At 44.6% G+C, this 16,127-nt stretch overlaps 1 protein-coding gene across 1 annotated transcript in view; it reads right to left on the bottom strand.

Moving 5' to 3' along the window:
• Window positions 1-16,127, bottom strand: part of WDR64 (WD repeat domain 64) — a 95,565-nt gene that overhangs the window by 27,050 nt on the left and 52,388 nt on the right. Inside the window, exons 13-19 of the mRNA XM_056853341.1 lie at window positions 15,993-16,116; window positions 14,969-15,141; window positions 10,482-10,661; window positions 8,004-8,137; window positions 2,945-3,037; window positions 2,663-2,771; window positions 94-133 (exon numbers count right to left, since the gene is read on the bottom strand). Of these exons, the coding sequence (XP_056709319.1) occupies window positions 94-133; window positions 2,663-2,771; window positions 2,945-3,037; window positions 8,004-8,137; window positions 10,482-10,661; window positions 14,969-15,141; window positions 15,993-16,116 (853 nt within the window). The remainder of the gene's footprint in view (window positions 1-93; window positions 134-2,662; window positions 2,772-2,944; window positions 3,038-8,003; window positions 8,138-10,481; window positions 10,662-14,968; window positions 15,142-15,992; window positions 16,117-16,127) is intronic.

Below are 16,127 nucleotides of genomic sequence, written 5' to 3'. Positions count from 1 at the left end.
TTCATTGTTACTTTTTTACCACAGTTCTTATTCCCCCACCATTTAACATAAAAGCCATTCTGCCCCATCCAGATGTAAATATTGAATCCTTACCTGTATTCATTGCAATGGATGGCTCTTTTTTAACAGCTTCCTGAAATCATACAATAGCATGTACATCACATTAGGAATTTAGAAATTAGACAGTGTACGTAGAATCATAGAGTTGGAAGGGACCACCAGGGCCATCAAGTCCAACCCCCTGCACAATTCAGGAAATTCACACCTCCCCACCCCCACCCCCAGTGACCAGAAGATGGCCAAGATGCCCTCCCTCTCATCATCTGCCCAAGGTCACAGAGTCAGCATTGCTGACAGATGGCCATCTAACCTCTTCTTAAAAACCTCCATGGAAGGAGCGCTTACCACCTCCCGAGGAAGCCTGTTCCACCAAGGAACCGCTCTAATTTGGTTCTTGTAGGTTATCTGGGCTGTGTAACCGTGGTCTTGGAATTTTCTTTCCTTACGTTTCGCCAGCAACTGTGGCAGGCATCTTCAGAGTAGTAACACTGAAGGACAGTGTCTCTAATTGTTAGAAAATTCTTCCTAATGTCTAGACGGAAACTCTTTTGATTTAATTTCAACCCGTTGGTTCTGGTCCAACCTTCTTGGGCAACAGAAAACAACTTGGCACCATCCTATATATGACAGCCCCTCAAGTACTTGAAGATGGTTATCATATCCTCTCTCAGTCTTCTCCTCTTCAGGCGAAACATACCCAGCTCCTTCAACCTTTCCTCATAGGACTTGGTCTCCAGACCCCTCACCATCTTTGTTGCTTTCCTCTTGACACGTTCCAGCTTGTCTACATCTTTCTTAAATTGCGGTGCCCAAAACTGAACACAGTACTCTAGGTGAGGTATAACCAGAGCAGAGTAAAGCGATACCATAACTTTGAATGATCTGGACACTATACTTCTGTTGATGCAGCCCAAAGAAAGATGCCTCCAGTTGCTGATATTTAAGAAAAAGCACTTCCCACCATTGCTGACAAGGGCACACCATTCCAGATGACAAATACAAAAACATTAAAACTGGTCTTCACATATAAAATGTTGGGGAAATAATCTAACTGAGGAAATGTGTGTCGAGGTGAAATGAAATCAAAGAAAATTGAGAAGTATGACCACAAAACTATGAAATGAAGGGTCACTAGGAGATAGCCTGGTCCCCAGAGTCAGGGGAGATTGAAATGCTGGCACTCTACACTCCAAATATCAACTTGCGCCAGTAATTTATCTGTTTTGAAATGACTCTTCATCTGCATAAAGCGAACCACACTTCACCGCACAGGAATATTTCCACAGGTCCATTCTGCTCCCTCTGATGGCGTTCTTTAAAACACCATGTTTGTCGATGGGACTTTAGTATATTGATTTATGGGAAATGATTCGTTCAGATTTGCTATAGATGAATTAGGAGCAGGTAGGATGTGGCATGTGCCTGCTTTTATGCACGGATGTCGGTAGAGGTTAAAACTAATTTAGGGGTCAGACATGTTGATCTTGTAGAATGTTCAGTATTACTCACTTCAATCTAATTCAGTTCTTTGTGTTCTTTTGTGTGCAATATTTTTATTTTCAATAAAGCAATCATAGACATATACTTGTATACATTATAGGGTAAGGAAACAGAATAAAGCAGCGTAACAGCAGGTTGAGCCATTACTGATAGCGTTTAGTTTTCCAGATCTATAACAATATGACATAAGGCCTTTATCTTACATATGTAACCTCTACAAAAAAATTAATTAAACTTCCACTCACTGATAATCAATCATGGAAAACAGTTTCTAGCTTAATTATCTCAGTGAGGTAAGAGGACCATAAATAATTATCAAATGTTCAGATGAATTTATTAGGATGAATTTATAAGCTATTACTTCAATTTGACACAGAAACAGAAAAAGTCAAAACATGTATGATTAGATGGATGCAAAATTTTGAGGAAGATATATCTCTCCAACATTGGGAAACCCTATGGACAAAAGATTTAACATTTACAGCTAGCCAAACAGAGAAAATCGGTACAATATGTTTTACTGATGGTACATTACACCAAAAGATATTGAGAAACTGGATAGTAATTATAAAGGAAAATGTTGGAAATGTAAAGAGGTGGGTGGCACCTTTCATCATATGTGGTGGACTTGTTTTTAACTTCTGATGTTTTCTTTTCTTTTAACCATTTATAAAAAACTAAAACAAAAATGAGAGGATGAATTCTTTTATAGCATGGAAGGACTTCAATGGGGTATAATCCACCTTCAAGGCGGCCAGGTGAGCTGATCTCTATCGGCTGGAGATCAGTTGTAAAAGTGGGAGATCTCCAGTTAGTACCTGAAGGCTACTATAAACTGTAGATGACCTAGACAGAAACACAGCCCGGTTGAGAGCAGAGAGTCTGTTGGAGCTTTTTGAACTCTTTGGAGTTTCTTGAACTCTTTTAAGAAAGGCTGATGAAGCCACCCAGTGGCAAAAACGCTTATCACTCCGGAAGAGCGTTCCATTCCTGCTCATTTCTGCCTGACAAGTACCTGGAGGCTGGCAACCTTAAGCATCAGAAACCTCTGTGGTGCACACATAAAATCTTGACAATTGCTGAAACCAAAATGGAAACATACCCTCTTTATGCTTACGGAGCTGCCGCCAACACCGCCTCCTTCTGTCTCCTGTATGGGAGTTTCATCGCTCTGAGACTCCGAAGTGTAGGTGGAGGACTGACTCAGCTGCCTGCATGGAAGACAGCAGTTGTAATAGCAGGAGATCTCCAGCTAGTACCTGGAGGTTGGCAACCCTAGTTTGGTGAGAGGCATATCAAAGGCAAAATTGTAGGCCACTGTTCCTAATCTAGGAGAGCTTAACACAGTGGACTCAACACATAACCTTTTATACAATTTACCTACCTCACAGAAAGAGCACTTCGATAGAGGAACAGTAACATATTGATTCCAAGTATTTCAGGTTCATTTGTTTCATCAGCGTGAGCAGCTTTGAATCTGGAAATAAAGATATTTTGTCTGTAATTTCTCCACACTCATTTGATACAATACACCTTTCTCTTGCGTGGAATCAAAGGGTTGTGGTAAGCAGCCTGCTTCTCTATTACATTTTAATAGGTGCTGGCTGGTCAGCCAGTATCCAAACTTTAAGTGCACGTATGAGAAAACATGCAAATCAGCTGAAAAGGTCCACACACTGCCCCATAGGCCTTCTGGAATCACACTGCCTGTTACATGTTCACATAGGTTTCAATGGAGAAAGACCAAGATTGTGTCCATGTTTTTAAAACATTAAGTGAGGCACAATCCAGAAGAATAAGAGTTGGTTTTTATATGCTGAATTTCTCTACCACTTAAGGAAGAATCAAACTGGCTTTCCCTTCCCCTCCCCACAACAGACCCCTGTGAGGTAGGTGGGGCTGAGAGAGCTCATGTGGAAGAGTGGGGAATCAAACCCGGTTCTCCAGATTAGAGTCTAGCACTCCTAACCCCTGCTCTTAACCACTACACCACACTAGCTCTCAGAGATCCAGAGATTAGTTCTAAAATAATTCATTGGTAATCATTTTTACTTCCCAAGGTACATAATTCAGATTGTAGAGGTTGTCGATGGGCGTAGAGGAAAAATATCCTGTTCCTTTAATAGAGACTTGGGTGTTTTCCACATGGGGACAGAGATGTACAGTTTCCCAGTTACTGCTGCAGCTGCCAATAAGAGCAGTGGCAGTGGGGCTTCCACATGCAGGTTTCCCCATTACATGGTCCCACGGTAACAGCCATCCCTCTCCCCGCACCACCAGGGCTTTTTAAATTGGCAATTGAATATTGTTATATCAATATAATGTGCTAACAATATGTGTAATCAGTTCTCTGATTCCCAACTTTCATTTCTGTAACAAGCAAGTCTCTCTAGCCCCTTTTCACTGCAGTGGTATGCCTTTCCCCTTGCATCTCCACAACAAAAAGGGGATAGAGACGTACTTCTAAAAAATGAAAGGAAGGAAGTCAGAGTGCCTATTGCACATATTGTCAGGATATTATATTGATGTAATGATATTGAGTTGTCATTTAAAAACTCCTTGGTGGTAGGGGCAGGAAATGGCTATTGTAGGCAGTGGGGGACCTACATTTTGGGGGCCCTGAAGCTTGAACTGTTATGGGGGCCCCTTTGCAACCAGCAACAATAGGGCAACATCCAAAAAGGTCCAAAGGGCCTTGCTGCCCTTGCAAGGACCTTGAGGCCCAAATGGCAGAGAACAGGGTGGTGGGGTGGAGTCCTTGAAAATGGGCCATACAGTGATGAAATAAAACAATAGAACTATTAAGCCCTGCATTAGTGAAGGATTCGAGGATCCAGCTGCCAAAATGCAGGCTATGAATAGATTCTGGTGAGCTCAGAGAGCCCTTATAGCTGGTGGTTCGGGTGAGAAAATTTTAAAATTTGACCAATTACAGGGACATCTTGAGGCCATATGAAATGGGTATTAGAGCATATTCTAAGGTCAACATTAAGTACTTCAATCCATTGGCTTATGATTCTATCACTACAAAAACTCCATTGATTTTGTTGAAACATTCACTCATTTTAAAAAAAGTTACTTCAGGGGGCTCCTCCAGGATTAGGGGCCCTGAAGCTTAAGCTTCATTAGTTTCACAGTAGATCCGCCTTTGATTGGAGGGGGAATGGCTGCCATGTGGGTGGGACCGTGAACATCCAGACTTTCCCGCACCCATAGCAGCCATACAGGAATTGCTGCCATCTTTCACAAACCTTTTGAGCAGGTCTTAATGTGTGGAAATGGGCACCTGAAGCTTTTAATGGCATGTAGGTAAATAACATCGCCTGTTAAATTACATCCCACTGAGTCTCTATTAAAGAACAGGAGATTTTTTTCCCCTCCAGACAGCTGGCAACCCTGTTTCCAACAATTTCTAGTTCCATGCATCTAGCAGGACACACTCTGGGTCTGGTGTTTGGGTCTGGACAGGAGGATGGGGATGTGAAGGTGGCAACAATCACAGGAATTGTCTTGTGTGGACACGCAACTACTCTGTAGGGTCTGATGTAATGTGGGTTCTGACATTCCATTGGGGTGGACGTCAGTCTCCCTCCAGATCCAAACAGTCTCCCTCCAGATCCAGATGGGTTTCTAATGACTCTTGGCATATTTCCTAATGGCAGGGGCTGTGATTCTGTGGAAACACTGGTCAATCTTTAGGACAGGGTCAGCCCTGATGCTGGACATGATCATGCCAAAATGCCTTTCCCTTCTTAGCAGAGCCTGGTTGGCCCCTTGGATTACAGAGGAGCTTGGGACAATGACATGACAGGGACAAAATTCAGGGTAAGGGACTGGACACAGGTGAGGGTTTATTTTAGAGCCTACTCCATGGCAGTGCTGGCAGCGAGAAAAGTATAATTCTCTGTCCTCATTGCATTAACACAAAGTTGTCCCCTGGAGCTTTTCTGAATGATTTGAGGCTTGTTGTATCTAGACCCATACGAGGAGTTGGGAGAGCCTTGCAAACCGAATGGGCTTGTTTCCCCCCCCCCCCAAGTTGCTCTTCTTGTCTATTTTTACTGCTTTTAAAATGAATGTAAGCAACCCTGGAACAGCAAAATACGAATGGTCTTAATAAAAAAAATCCTATGCGTGAAAATTGTACTTCAAAAGAGAGTATTTCTTTCCTGAGAAATTGGTCTCTTCCTCTTTGAAGAGAAACGTTAGAAAGGAATTGTGCTTTTCCAGGCAAAGGGTAGATGTAAGGAAGTTGAAATAGGGTAGTCATTTATCCATAACCTTACTTACTTGGGAAACCTAACTAAGCATTGCCAGGGGACATTATAACCTGAGGGTGACTAAAAAGAGGCCATGCTGTTCCCCTGGGAAACGTCGGTGCTTGTGTAAACATCCTTTGAGGTTGAAAGTGATCAAGCAGGAAGAGATGTATTTATGTATGCTAAGATAAGTAGGGTGAGGATGGGGGGAAACAATGTCTTCTGCCTCTTGTGCAATATTCTGAGACATTCCCTAGGAAGCTGCCCCACTGAGCAGATGGTCAAATTATACCTCATGACATGGCAGCAGCTAAATATTCCCTCTCACTACCTGTGCTGCGGTAGAATTAACTGGCCGTTGTGTCCAGAGGCAAATATTTAGTAACCGGGCTGCCTTGAGTAAAGGCAGTAGGGCCAGGATCTTTGGCTCATTCTCACAAAAGCAAAGAGCTCTTCAACTTCCTTCCCTCAGCGTGAAAATCATAAGCTTTGCCCAAAGTCTCTCCTTTATGTCCCTTAGGGGAGTCCGAGTCGGTCCTGAATTTGTGGCTGAAGTCTGTAACGGACCAGAGCTTTGGAAAAATCTCAAACCCAATCCAAACATAATGGAATGAATGAGAGAGGGCTGTTTAGAAGGAGACAGTCCATTTTGGGTGGGGGTTATAGTCTCCTTGTATCATGTTCACAGTTTGGGGGAGGGTACTGGTGGACCCAGCTCTGCTCCAGGATTTCCATGTGCTGGAAGCAGCTCAGAACACCTTGTACTAACTTTAGCTGGCAATGCCTTCTGCTGTAAAACAAAGACCTGATTACTAACATTTATGTCCCAGTGACCTCTTGGTTAGACTACTGTAATGTGCTCTATGTGTGGTGGTATGACAATGGAGACAATCAGAAACAGGAACAGTATTTTGCTCCACTTCAAACAGATATTACTTGGCAAAAAACACATAATGTGTGCGTGCGTAAAGTGCCTTCAAGCCGCAGCTGACTTATGGCAACCTAGTAGGGTTTTCAAGGCAGAGATGGTTTGCCGTGGCCTTCCTCTACATAGCAACCCTGGCATTCCTTCGTGGTCTCCCGTCCAAGTACTAGCCAGAACTGTCCCTGCTTAGCTTCTGAGATCTGATGAGATCAGGCTAGCCTGGGTCATCCAGGTCAGGGAAAATCACATAATACCTATATTAGAACAACCACAGTGGCTACCAGTATGCTTCCAGGCCCAATTCAAGATAGTGGTTTTGACCTATAAAGTACTAAACATCCTCTTGGTCTTATGTATCTCAGGGAATGCTTATTCCCATATGGATTCACTGAAATTCAGGATCAGTGGGGAGGCCCTACTGCAGATAACCAACCTATCCAGAGTGGCCTGAGGAGATAGACCCTCTTGGTAGCCATCTAAGCTTTAGAATGCCCTCTCAGAAGTGATCGGCCGGGCTTCCTCTCTATTGAGAGCCTGGGGGGAAGCGGGGATGTTCTGTCCCTTTAGTAGAGCCTTAGTGCATATTGTTTATCAGGTGATTTTATTTATCCACCTAACCAGGAAAAGCTTCAGCTGCCAGCTAAACTTGGAGAGGGGCTGTGGCTAAGTGGCAGAACATCTGCTTTGAACGTATAAGGTCACAGGTTCAATCCCTGGCATCTCCAGTTAAAAGAACAGGTAGTAGAGGATGTGAGAGACCTCAGCTTGGAACCCCGGATAGCCACTGCCAATCTGAGTAGACAGTACTGACCTTGATGGTCCAATGGTTTGATTGAGTAAAAGGCAGCTTCATGTGCAGGCCCATTTCTAAACATCAACCTCTAATTAAAAAACAGGGCATTTCCCTCTAGGCCTGTTGGCACTCTTATCTGGACATGGTAAAGATCTATGTATTTATTTAAAAAAAAATCAAGGTTTGGATTTACTTAATTGATTCTTCTGTTCTTTCATTCATGGTTGTTTTATTGCCCTGTTGATTTAATGTTTAGGTTTTTAATATAATTTTATATCATGATTATTTAATATATTTTTTAGAAATGTTAATGGGGATGATGATGTGTTGTTTTGAAATTTTGTATGAGAAGTGAGTTAAAGCATTTGTGAGCAAATAAATATGAGCGGACTCTCCTAACAATGGCATTTCCCACACTGAGGTCTATTCTGTCTGTGGGTGCTCCTCCGTGTCCTTTGACACTTACATGTGTCTGGCGACGGCTGATTCAAAATCCCACATGATGATCGCACCATTTGCACTTGCAGTTGCCAACAAATTGTAACCTTCAACTCTTAGCACATCATAGCACTTCACTTTTGCTTCGGGTGGTAAAGGAGTCTAAAGGATGCATAAAGAAGACTTACTAACCCTGACAAGGCTGCTGGTTAAAATAATAATACATATTAACTAAAACAATTATATAGCACTTAAAACTATGCACTGCACATGCATTTTAAGAAAGGGAACCTCTACCCACCAGTAGAGTATTAGACTAAGAGTAGGGTTGCCAACTTCCAGGTAGTAACTGGAGATCTTCTGCTATTACAACTGTTCTCCAGCCGATAGAGATCAGTTCACCTGGAGAAAATGGCTGCTTTGGCAAATGGACACTATGTCCCTCCCCAAACCCTGCCCTCCTCAAGCTCCGCCCCAAAAACCTCCTGCCTGTGGCAAAGAAGGACCTGGCAACCCTAAGTAAGAGGTCCAGATCCCCCCTTGTCCCTGGAGCACACAAGGTGGCCTGAGGCCAGGCGCTATCTCTCCTCTTAGCCTACCTCACAGGATGGATTTTGAGGATAAATGAGGGAGCAGAAACTCATGTACATTGTCATGAATTCCTTGGAGGAATCATGGGAGATTTTTGTACATTTTCATCCTGCTGTTCATCCAAGAATGGCATATATGGATCTCTTCCCGTCCATTTTATCCTTACAGCTACCCTGTGAGATCGTTTAAGCCATCGCTTCCCAAACATTTTGAGTCATGGAGGCTGGAGCCCTTTTCAGGACAGAAATTCGTCACGGAGCACGAATTTTCTCCTAGCCCCTCTATACTAAACGGAATGACATAGCATTTTCCTTTCCAATCTCTTCACGGAGCATTAGGAGATATTGCGCGGAACACCAAGTGCTCTGTGGAGCATGGTTTGGGAACTGCTGGTTTAGGCTAAACGAATACTTAGCCCAAGATCACACAGACCTTCACGTCAGTGTGGGGATTTGAACAGGTACTTCATCTCCACAGGCACACACTGAAGAGCTGAGCCCATGCCTCCAAGGAAGGGGAAGCACTGCACCCCTGACAGGGAAGTAGGGGCAGAGAGCCAACTTCCTTGGATTGGGAATCTTTGCTCACCATTCCCTTCCTCCTAGCACTCACCCTGTGCCCCACCCCAACCATGTGGGCATCACAGCTAAGACTAATGATGTGTGCATGCCCACCAGGCCACCCATCAATATGCCCTAGGACACCCAGGAAAGTCTACCTGGGAGTGCTGCCCATGATGAGGGGGGATAGTCAGGGATGCTGGGAGCTCCATATCAAGCTGGCAGCATGGTCCGTTGCCAAGGTGTCCCCTCCCCTCCAGGCAGAGGACTAACGACAGCTGGGTTCTGGGCTGACTGGCAGCTGTGCCTTGTGAAACTGCTGGCCAAACACCTGTGGCACCTATGGTCTTGCAGGATTGAAGAACTATGCAGCAGCAACCACGACCATCCCTCCACAGTCCCCATCCACTTCCCACTCACACATGCCGCTGGTTATTGTGTGCAGCTCACAGGAGGGGCGGGCTGGGGAGTGGTCCGAGGGGGGGGACATGTGTGCCTTTGCAAGGGGAGGTCCCTGGATGGAGGGGAACTGGGGTGCAAGGAGGGTGATGGCAACAGGCCCTTGCATGTGGTACAGAGGGTTGTGAAAGGGTGTGGCAGCCAAAATGCCAGTCCTGGGTGGCTCATCAGCTGGGCCGTCCCTTCCCTCCTTTGCAGTTAACGGTGGGGGGATATTGCCTGGTCTCTTCCCATGTGGAAGTGAAACCAGGGGTCTTGGCCATGCTGTCCCAGTGACTTCTCACTAGGCCATGCCTGGGTTTGTGATGTTCCTTGCCCAGCCCCATATGGTTGGTGGTGACATTAAAGCTGCAGTGGAACGGAGAATGCCTGATGATGTTTCTCCTTTGCAGATGCCTGCTTAGCCCAGTGGTTAGGGCACTCATATTGAGTGTTGGGGCTGTGGGTTCAAGCCCAGCCTCTGTCTTGTCTTTTTCTGGCAGCTTGACTGTGCTGTGACAATCCATCTGCAGGTGAGAAGGTGTGACATCAAGGAGTTGTTTCCACACTGGCTGGCTGTGCTTGTTTGTGGAACTCAGAGGGGCATCATTGGCCACAGCTCCAGGATTGGTGGGTGTTGCCAGAGCTGCTGGGGACCATAGAGTGCTCGCTATGGGTCTGTGCTTGGTTGTTCCCCCACTACCACAGAATGGCCTTAGGGAACCAACTAGCAACTTTGCTATTACACTAGCGGCCAGCTGCCACAGCCCCAGCAGCCCTCAGGACCGGACTGCCCATATATCCCTTTTCACATAATAAGATGTAGCCAGGCCCTAAAACTCTGGTTAGGCAACTTAATGGCTACCTAACCATTTGTAGAATTTAGAGGTCTCCAAAGGTGTGGAAAGACATCTCACCTCCATATCTGCTCCCTCAGGATCCTTCTCAGGCAGTAATCGAACATCTGGAAAAAATCCATTTGCTTTCCTAGTAATGGGACTCAATCTTAGGGGCATTAGCGGATTGCCTTGAAGAGCCAATGACAGGGCTTCCGGAAGACACCAGGTAACACCCAACTGAGGTTCACCTTCATTACTCTAGAAGAACAAATCATTGAAGAAAAGCAGGAAATAGGTACTTGACAATTAAACTGAATAATTTATCTTATCAAATATTTGAGAGAAATTCTCAGGTTTCTAACAGGTTTCTCAGGTTTCTGATGTGACATTTTTGGGGGGAATGCATATCTCTTATACTGGCAAATGAACAATACAGTATTGAAGATGAATAATACGAACAGCAGCCTTAGCGTTGGTACTCAATGCACATATCTGATAGCCCATTACACTCTTAGGGGACTTTGGAGGAAGGACGAGGAGATAAACATTGATAGAGTACTCACATGGAAGCATCATTTGTGAAAATGAGCATTTCACTGAATGTGTTGTACGTATGACCCCAAACCAAACCAAAAAAGGATGAGACGCAAAGATATAGATAAAAATCAAGGATGCTCTTTGAAACCAACACAATCTAGACAAACAGAACATCCTTTAATAAGCAATGTAACTGTAATCAAACACAAGTCAATGTATGGTCTTTATCAGTGGTTCTGTGATTAAATTTAGAAATACTTGGTTTTAATCTAAACTTTGCTTCTTAAACTTTTCTGGTTTGGCTCGGTTTGTGCTCCGATTGAAGGTTGATTCACCTTCCCCTTTTGTATTGTGCATATGACCATCGCAACAACTTCCATGATTGCAATGATTTCAACAAATGCTGTCTGTATTACTCTACTGATGGGTATGCACCCACACAGAAGTTCTGTTTGACTCAAGGGTGAGCATTTCTAGGCTGACAGCAACCCTAAGCCCTCTGGAGTTGTTCACGTGGGGGCTGCCGTGATGTGTGAAGTGGCCCTTAGAAACTGCTAACAATTACCAACATTTCCATTATTGTTCAACAGCAGAAGCTATCAATAAGAAGGTATGCTATTAAAGAAGAAGAAGGAAGAAGAAGAAGAGCTGGTTTTTATATGTCGACTTCCTCTACCACTAAAGGGAGACTCAAACTGGCTTGCCATCACCTTCCCTTCCCCTCCCCACAACAGAACCTCTGTGAGGTAGGTGGGGCTGAGAGAGCTCTATCAGAGCTGTGACTAGCCCAAGGTCACCTAGCTGACTTCGTGTGTAGGAGTGGGGAAACAAATCCAGTTCACCAGATTAGCCTCCGCCGCTCATGTGGAGGAGCGGGGAATCAAACCCGGTTCTCCAGATCAGACGCCACCGTTCCAAGCCACCGCTCTTAACCACTACACCTCGCTGGCTCTACTGGAGCTACTAATGTAGTGTAGAACACCAGGCAATCCCTGGACTGAATATGGATCTGGTGCTGTAATTAATTATATAGCTACTTTCCATTATGTCTGGTAGAAGGTCTGGTGGGAAACACTTCCCAAAGCACTGTTTTAGGAAGGCAGGTGTGACAGACATTTTCTACCAATTAAGGGACCCACCCAGCCTCTAATATGTGGAACCAGGTTTGCCTTAAACTGTAAACCTTCTCCTCAGTTACAAGGTGTTCTTAAGGTAGCAAGTGTAAAGGCTTTGGATACACTGCTTGGAGTAAGTTTTGTGGTGAGCAAGAAGAACACGGAGATCACTGAGGCAGGAGTTGTAAGTAAACAACAAATAAGATTTATTTATTACAGGTTGTTTTCAGTGAACAGATCAGCAGCGCGGGTTTTCAGGAAGCCAAAGGAGAAACCTGGCCAAGGCACATTAAGTTCAGCTAGTTATGACTTCAGTTGTGGTCTGAATTCTCTTTAATGCTTCCTAGTACAAACAGGCTTTCACTGACTAACCTCTAGGTTTGATACTTTCACGCACACCGGATTCCACCCGTAGCCCTTCCCCAAGAGTCAGACTACATGGTACAATGTCTACTCATCATCAGAGACAATACCAAACCAAACCTTATGCTGAGAGACAAGCAGCTAAACAAATAAACCAATCAGCACTGAGGCTCTACAACTCACACTACCTACTATACAACAAAAGAGAAGCAACAGAATATGTACAAATTACAACACACAATATATAATATAGAAATGTGCAAAGTGATCTATTATAACATGTAACACATAACACATAACACGTAAGGCAAAGTGATCTTTGCCTTATGTGTTACACGTTATAATAGATCACTTTGCACATTTCTATATTATATCTATTGTGTTGTAATATTCTGTCGCTTTTCTTTTGTTGTATAGTAGGTAGTGTGAGTTGTAGCGCCTCAGTGCCGATTGGTTTATTTGTTTAGCTCATCCTCAGAGACAGGCTTCACAACTGGGCACTCTACCCTCTTACAGAGGTACAGATGAACAACTCTGCCATGCTGCCAGGCAGAACTACCCTCCAAACTGCTGTCTTGCTGAGCTAGGGTCGCCAACCTCCAGGTACTAGCTGGAGATCTCCTCTGTTACAACTGATCTCTAGCCAACAGAGAGCAGTTCACCTGGAGAAAACGGCTGATTTGGCAATTGGACTCTATGGCATTGACATCCCTCCCCAAACTCTGCCCTCCTCAGGCTCCACTCCAAAAATCTCCCACTGGTGGCGAAGAGGGACCTGGCAGCCCTATGCTTAGCAGATCCAAAACGATCACTGCACTCTCCCTGAGGCAGATCTGAACCAAGTGCCCTTGTGCTTCCCTCCAGCATTCTGTCCCCCTTCTGAAAGCTGATTGGCTGCTGGAGTAACAAACCCACAGTTTCAGCTGAGTGGCTGTTTTTCCCTTCAAGGGCAGGACAGCCTCCTGTCCATCACAGCAGGTAAGACGGTTTTATTTCATGGTGGAAGGGTAAATTGCTTTCGCAGATTGGGCCGTGTTTTTACCCTGTTCATGGTTTTTATCTTGTTGTTGGACTGTTACCCTGTTTTTGTTGTTTACAACTTGTTATTGCTTTGATAACCCGCCTTGAGATATGGCAGGATATAAATATTTTAAAGAAATAACTATCTCGACTTAAAACAATGGGCGAGGCAAAAGTGATTCCCACCAGCAATACTGATGAATCATTTCGTATTACTGTGCAAAACATTATGAGTTCTTTTTGTTAATGGATCTGCCACACTGGGATTATTTATCTGAGCTGGACAAGTGAATAAAAAAATAATAATATCCAGACACTTACGGTATCCTAATAGCATGACAAATATTTATATTGTGCCTTCAGGGTCCAAAGCACTTTTCAGTGTGACATCAACAAAAAGAAAATTTTCTGCTGTATGGAAGTTACAATCTATGTTTCAACAGAGAGCAGAACAACAAAAGGAGGGAAATGGAAAACCGTGGGTAACGGCATAGATAGGAAAAAATGCACTTACATGTTAAGCAGTTAGTTTCTGTTGGGGATGAAGCTTGAGGGACTATGCCAAAAACCTCACAGAAAAGGTATGTCTTGCAGAGAGATTTGAAATAAGAAAAAGAACAGTGTGGCTCTTTTGGGAAGGAGTTCCAAACAAGGGGATCACCAAGAAAGTTGCTGAGGGCAGCAGAAGACTTCTGCGCATCTGCATGTGGCCAAACTGGAGGAAGGAAGGCCACGAGCAAGGATGTAATGGAAAGTAAGGGCAGAAAGATGGGAGGGGGGGAGGAATAAACAATCACACTGATTTAATTTGGTAGACAATCTGGAATAAAACTATAGCTCTATATGAAGATGGTAGTGCTCTATTATATTATGATGTGACATGAAGCAAGCACAATATTGATAATGGGCAGCCCATTTCTAAGGGGGAGGGCTGAGCCATTGGCGGGAGGTGGCGCCGCCATGCCGCCTCCAAAGGAGGATTCCCCTCCCCACTAAGCCGAAACCTTGCCTTTACCTGCAAGCCCTGTGGAACCACTCCATAGCGTTCCACAGGGCTACGCCACCTAACAAGGTGGCGTAACAGCAGGTAAGGGCAAAGGAGGCGGTCCCGGCCTGAAGGGGGGTTAGGAAGCCACCTAAAGGCGGCTCTGCCCCAGAACGCCCTGGGAATGCCCCCTGGGATGACCAGTGCACAGAGGTGCGCCATCAGGACGCCAGTGGGAAGCCAAGCCTGCGTGCCAGGGCTGCGCTGCCATGGCAGCATGGGGAGGCTGGCATGAGCGCCCCAACGCCAGCGTCTGTGCCACTCTGGGTGGCGCAAGCGGCCTTGGACGCCACCACAGGCCCTTGCCCGCCTCCAAAGGACTTTTGCCCTTCCAGCTCAGGAACGGGCTGTTAGCAATGCAGATCCACCTTTTGCAACATTTTAAAGGCTCGCTGTAAAAAATTGAATTCCTTGAAGGATTGTGTGTCCGTCAAAATTAATAACTACAAAATGAAAGAGTAAAAACATATTAAAATGCTAAATACCTGAACAATTTTGATTGTTCCACTGTGCTCCAACAGCAAGATCACATGTTTGCTCTCACTAGCCTTCAGGTAACTCATCTGAATCAGCCAGTGTTCATTATCAATGCTTTCCTTGGCTAAAGGCAATGTCTTCAGTTGTTGTCCACTGCCAAAGTCCCATGTTTTCACAGTCCCTGAATGTGCAGCAAAGCAGGAGGGTCACTGTGGCATGTATTTTGATCAGAAAGTGCATTGCCTGGCTCTTACCTAGAAAAATTCACCCCGCAATAGTTGTGCTAGTCTTTAAGCTGAGGAGAAACTGTGAAATTCTTTTCAAACTTCACTCAGTAACTTCAAAACACATCTATTTGGGAACCGAATGGCCATTTTTGCATGGTCAATTTTGATGCTCGCTCAAAGCTCTTTTTTAAAATGCGACTTTAAAATGCCTATTCATGGTCCCGGCGCAAAAGGAGAAATTCTACCCCCCACTCACCTGCTCCTTTGTTCCTGTTTGCATAGCCATCAGCATGTGCATAGCTAACGCGCCTCTGTTGTTTTGCATGGTTCCTTGAGGGGGATTCTTCATGGCAAACACCAAAGGTTGCGTTAAATGGGCTCTTTAGTAATGCGAAGCAGGTATGTGGCGGCTTTCCAGTCACTTACAGAATGACGGTGCAGCGTGCAAAATTCAAAAAAATATGCAGGGAAATTCAGCCTGGAACGCACTGCTAATTACCATGCAAAAATGGCCAATGAGTCCAATATGACTAAAGTAGAACTGGGCTATACTGGTGTTTGCTTTCTTCACGGTAGGGCTATGTGAATTTTTGAGAGGGGAGCTCAGTCCTCATTTGGTAACTTTTATGTCTGAGGAATGGTCTACACAAACAGTAAGAGAGTTGGTGAAACTGTTCCCAGAATGCATTACTTTGGATTGCAGAGTACAGTCATGTGGATTTTAGTCTCACCATCCTTACCACAGAACAATACATTATTTTAAAGCTGGATGTTACTGCAGTTAACAAGTAGTTCATAGCTTTACCGTCGCACGCTCCGGTGGCAAGGTGAAATCCATTTTTATCAGTTGCTGCACATGTCAACTCAATGCCAGGCCCATGGGCGTCCTCAATCTGGTATATTAGCTGCCCCGATTCCAGTTCCCAGATCTAAACGTAAA

The sequence above is a fragment of the Euleptes europaea genome, chromosome 7, assembly GCF_029931775.1.
Source record: "Euleptes europaea isolate rEulEur1 chromosome 7, rEulEur1.hap1, whole genome shotgun sequence".
Taxonomy (NCBI): Eukaryota; Metazoa; Chordata; class Lepidosauria; order Squamata; family Sphaerodactylidae; genus Euleptes; species Euleptes europaea.
This window is presented reverse-complemented; position numbering and strand designations above follow the sequence as displayed.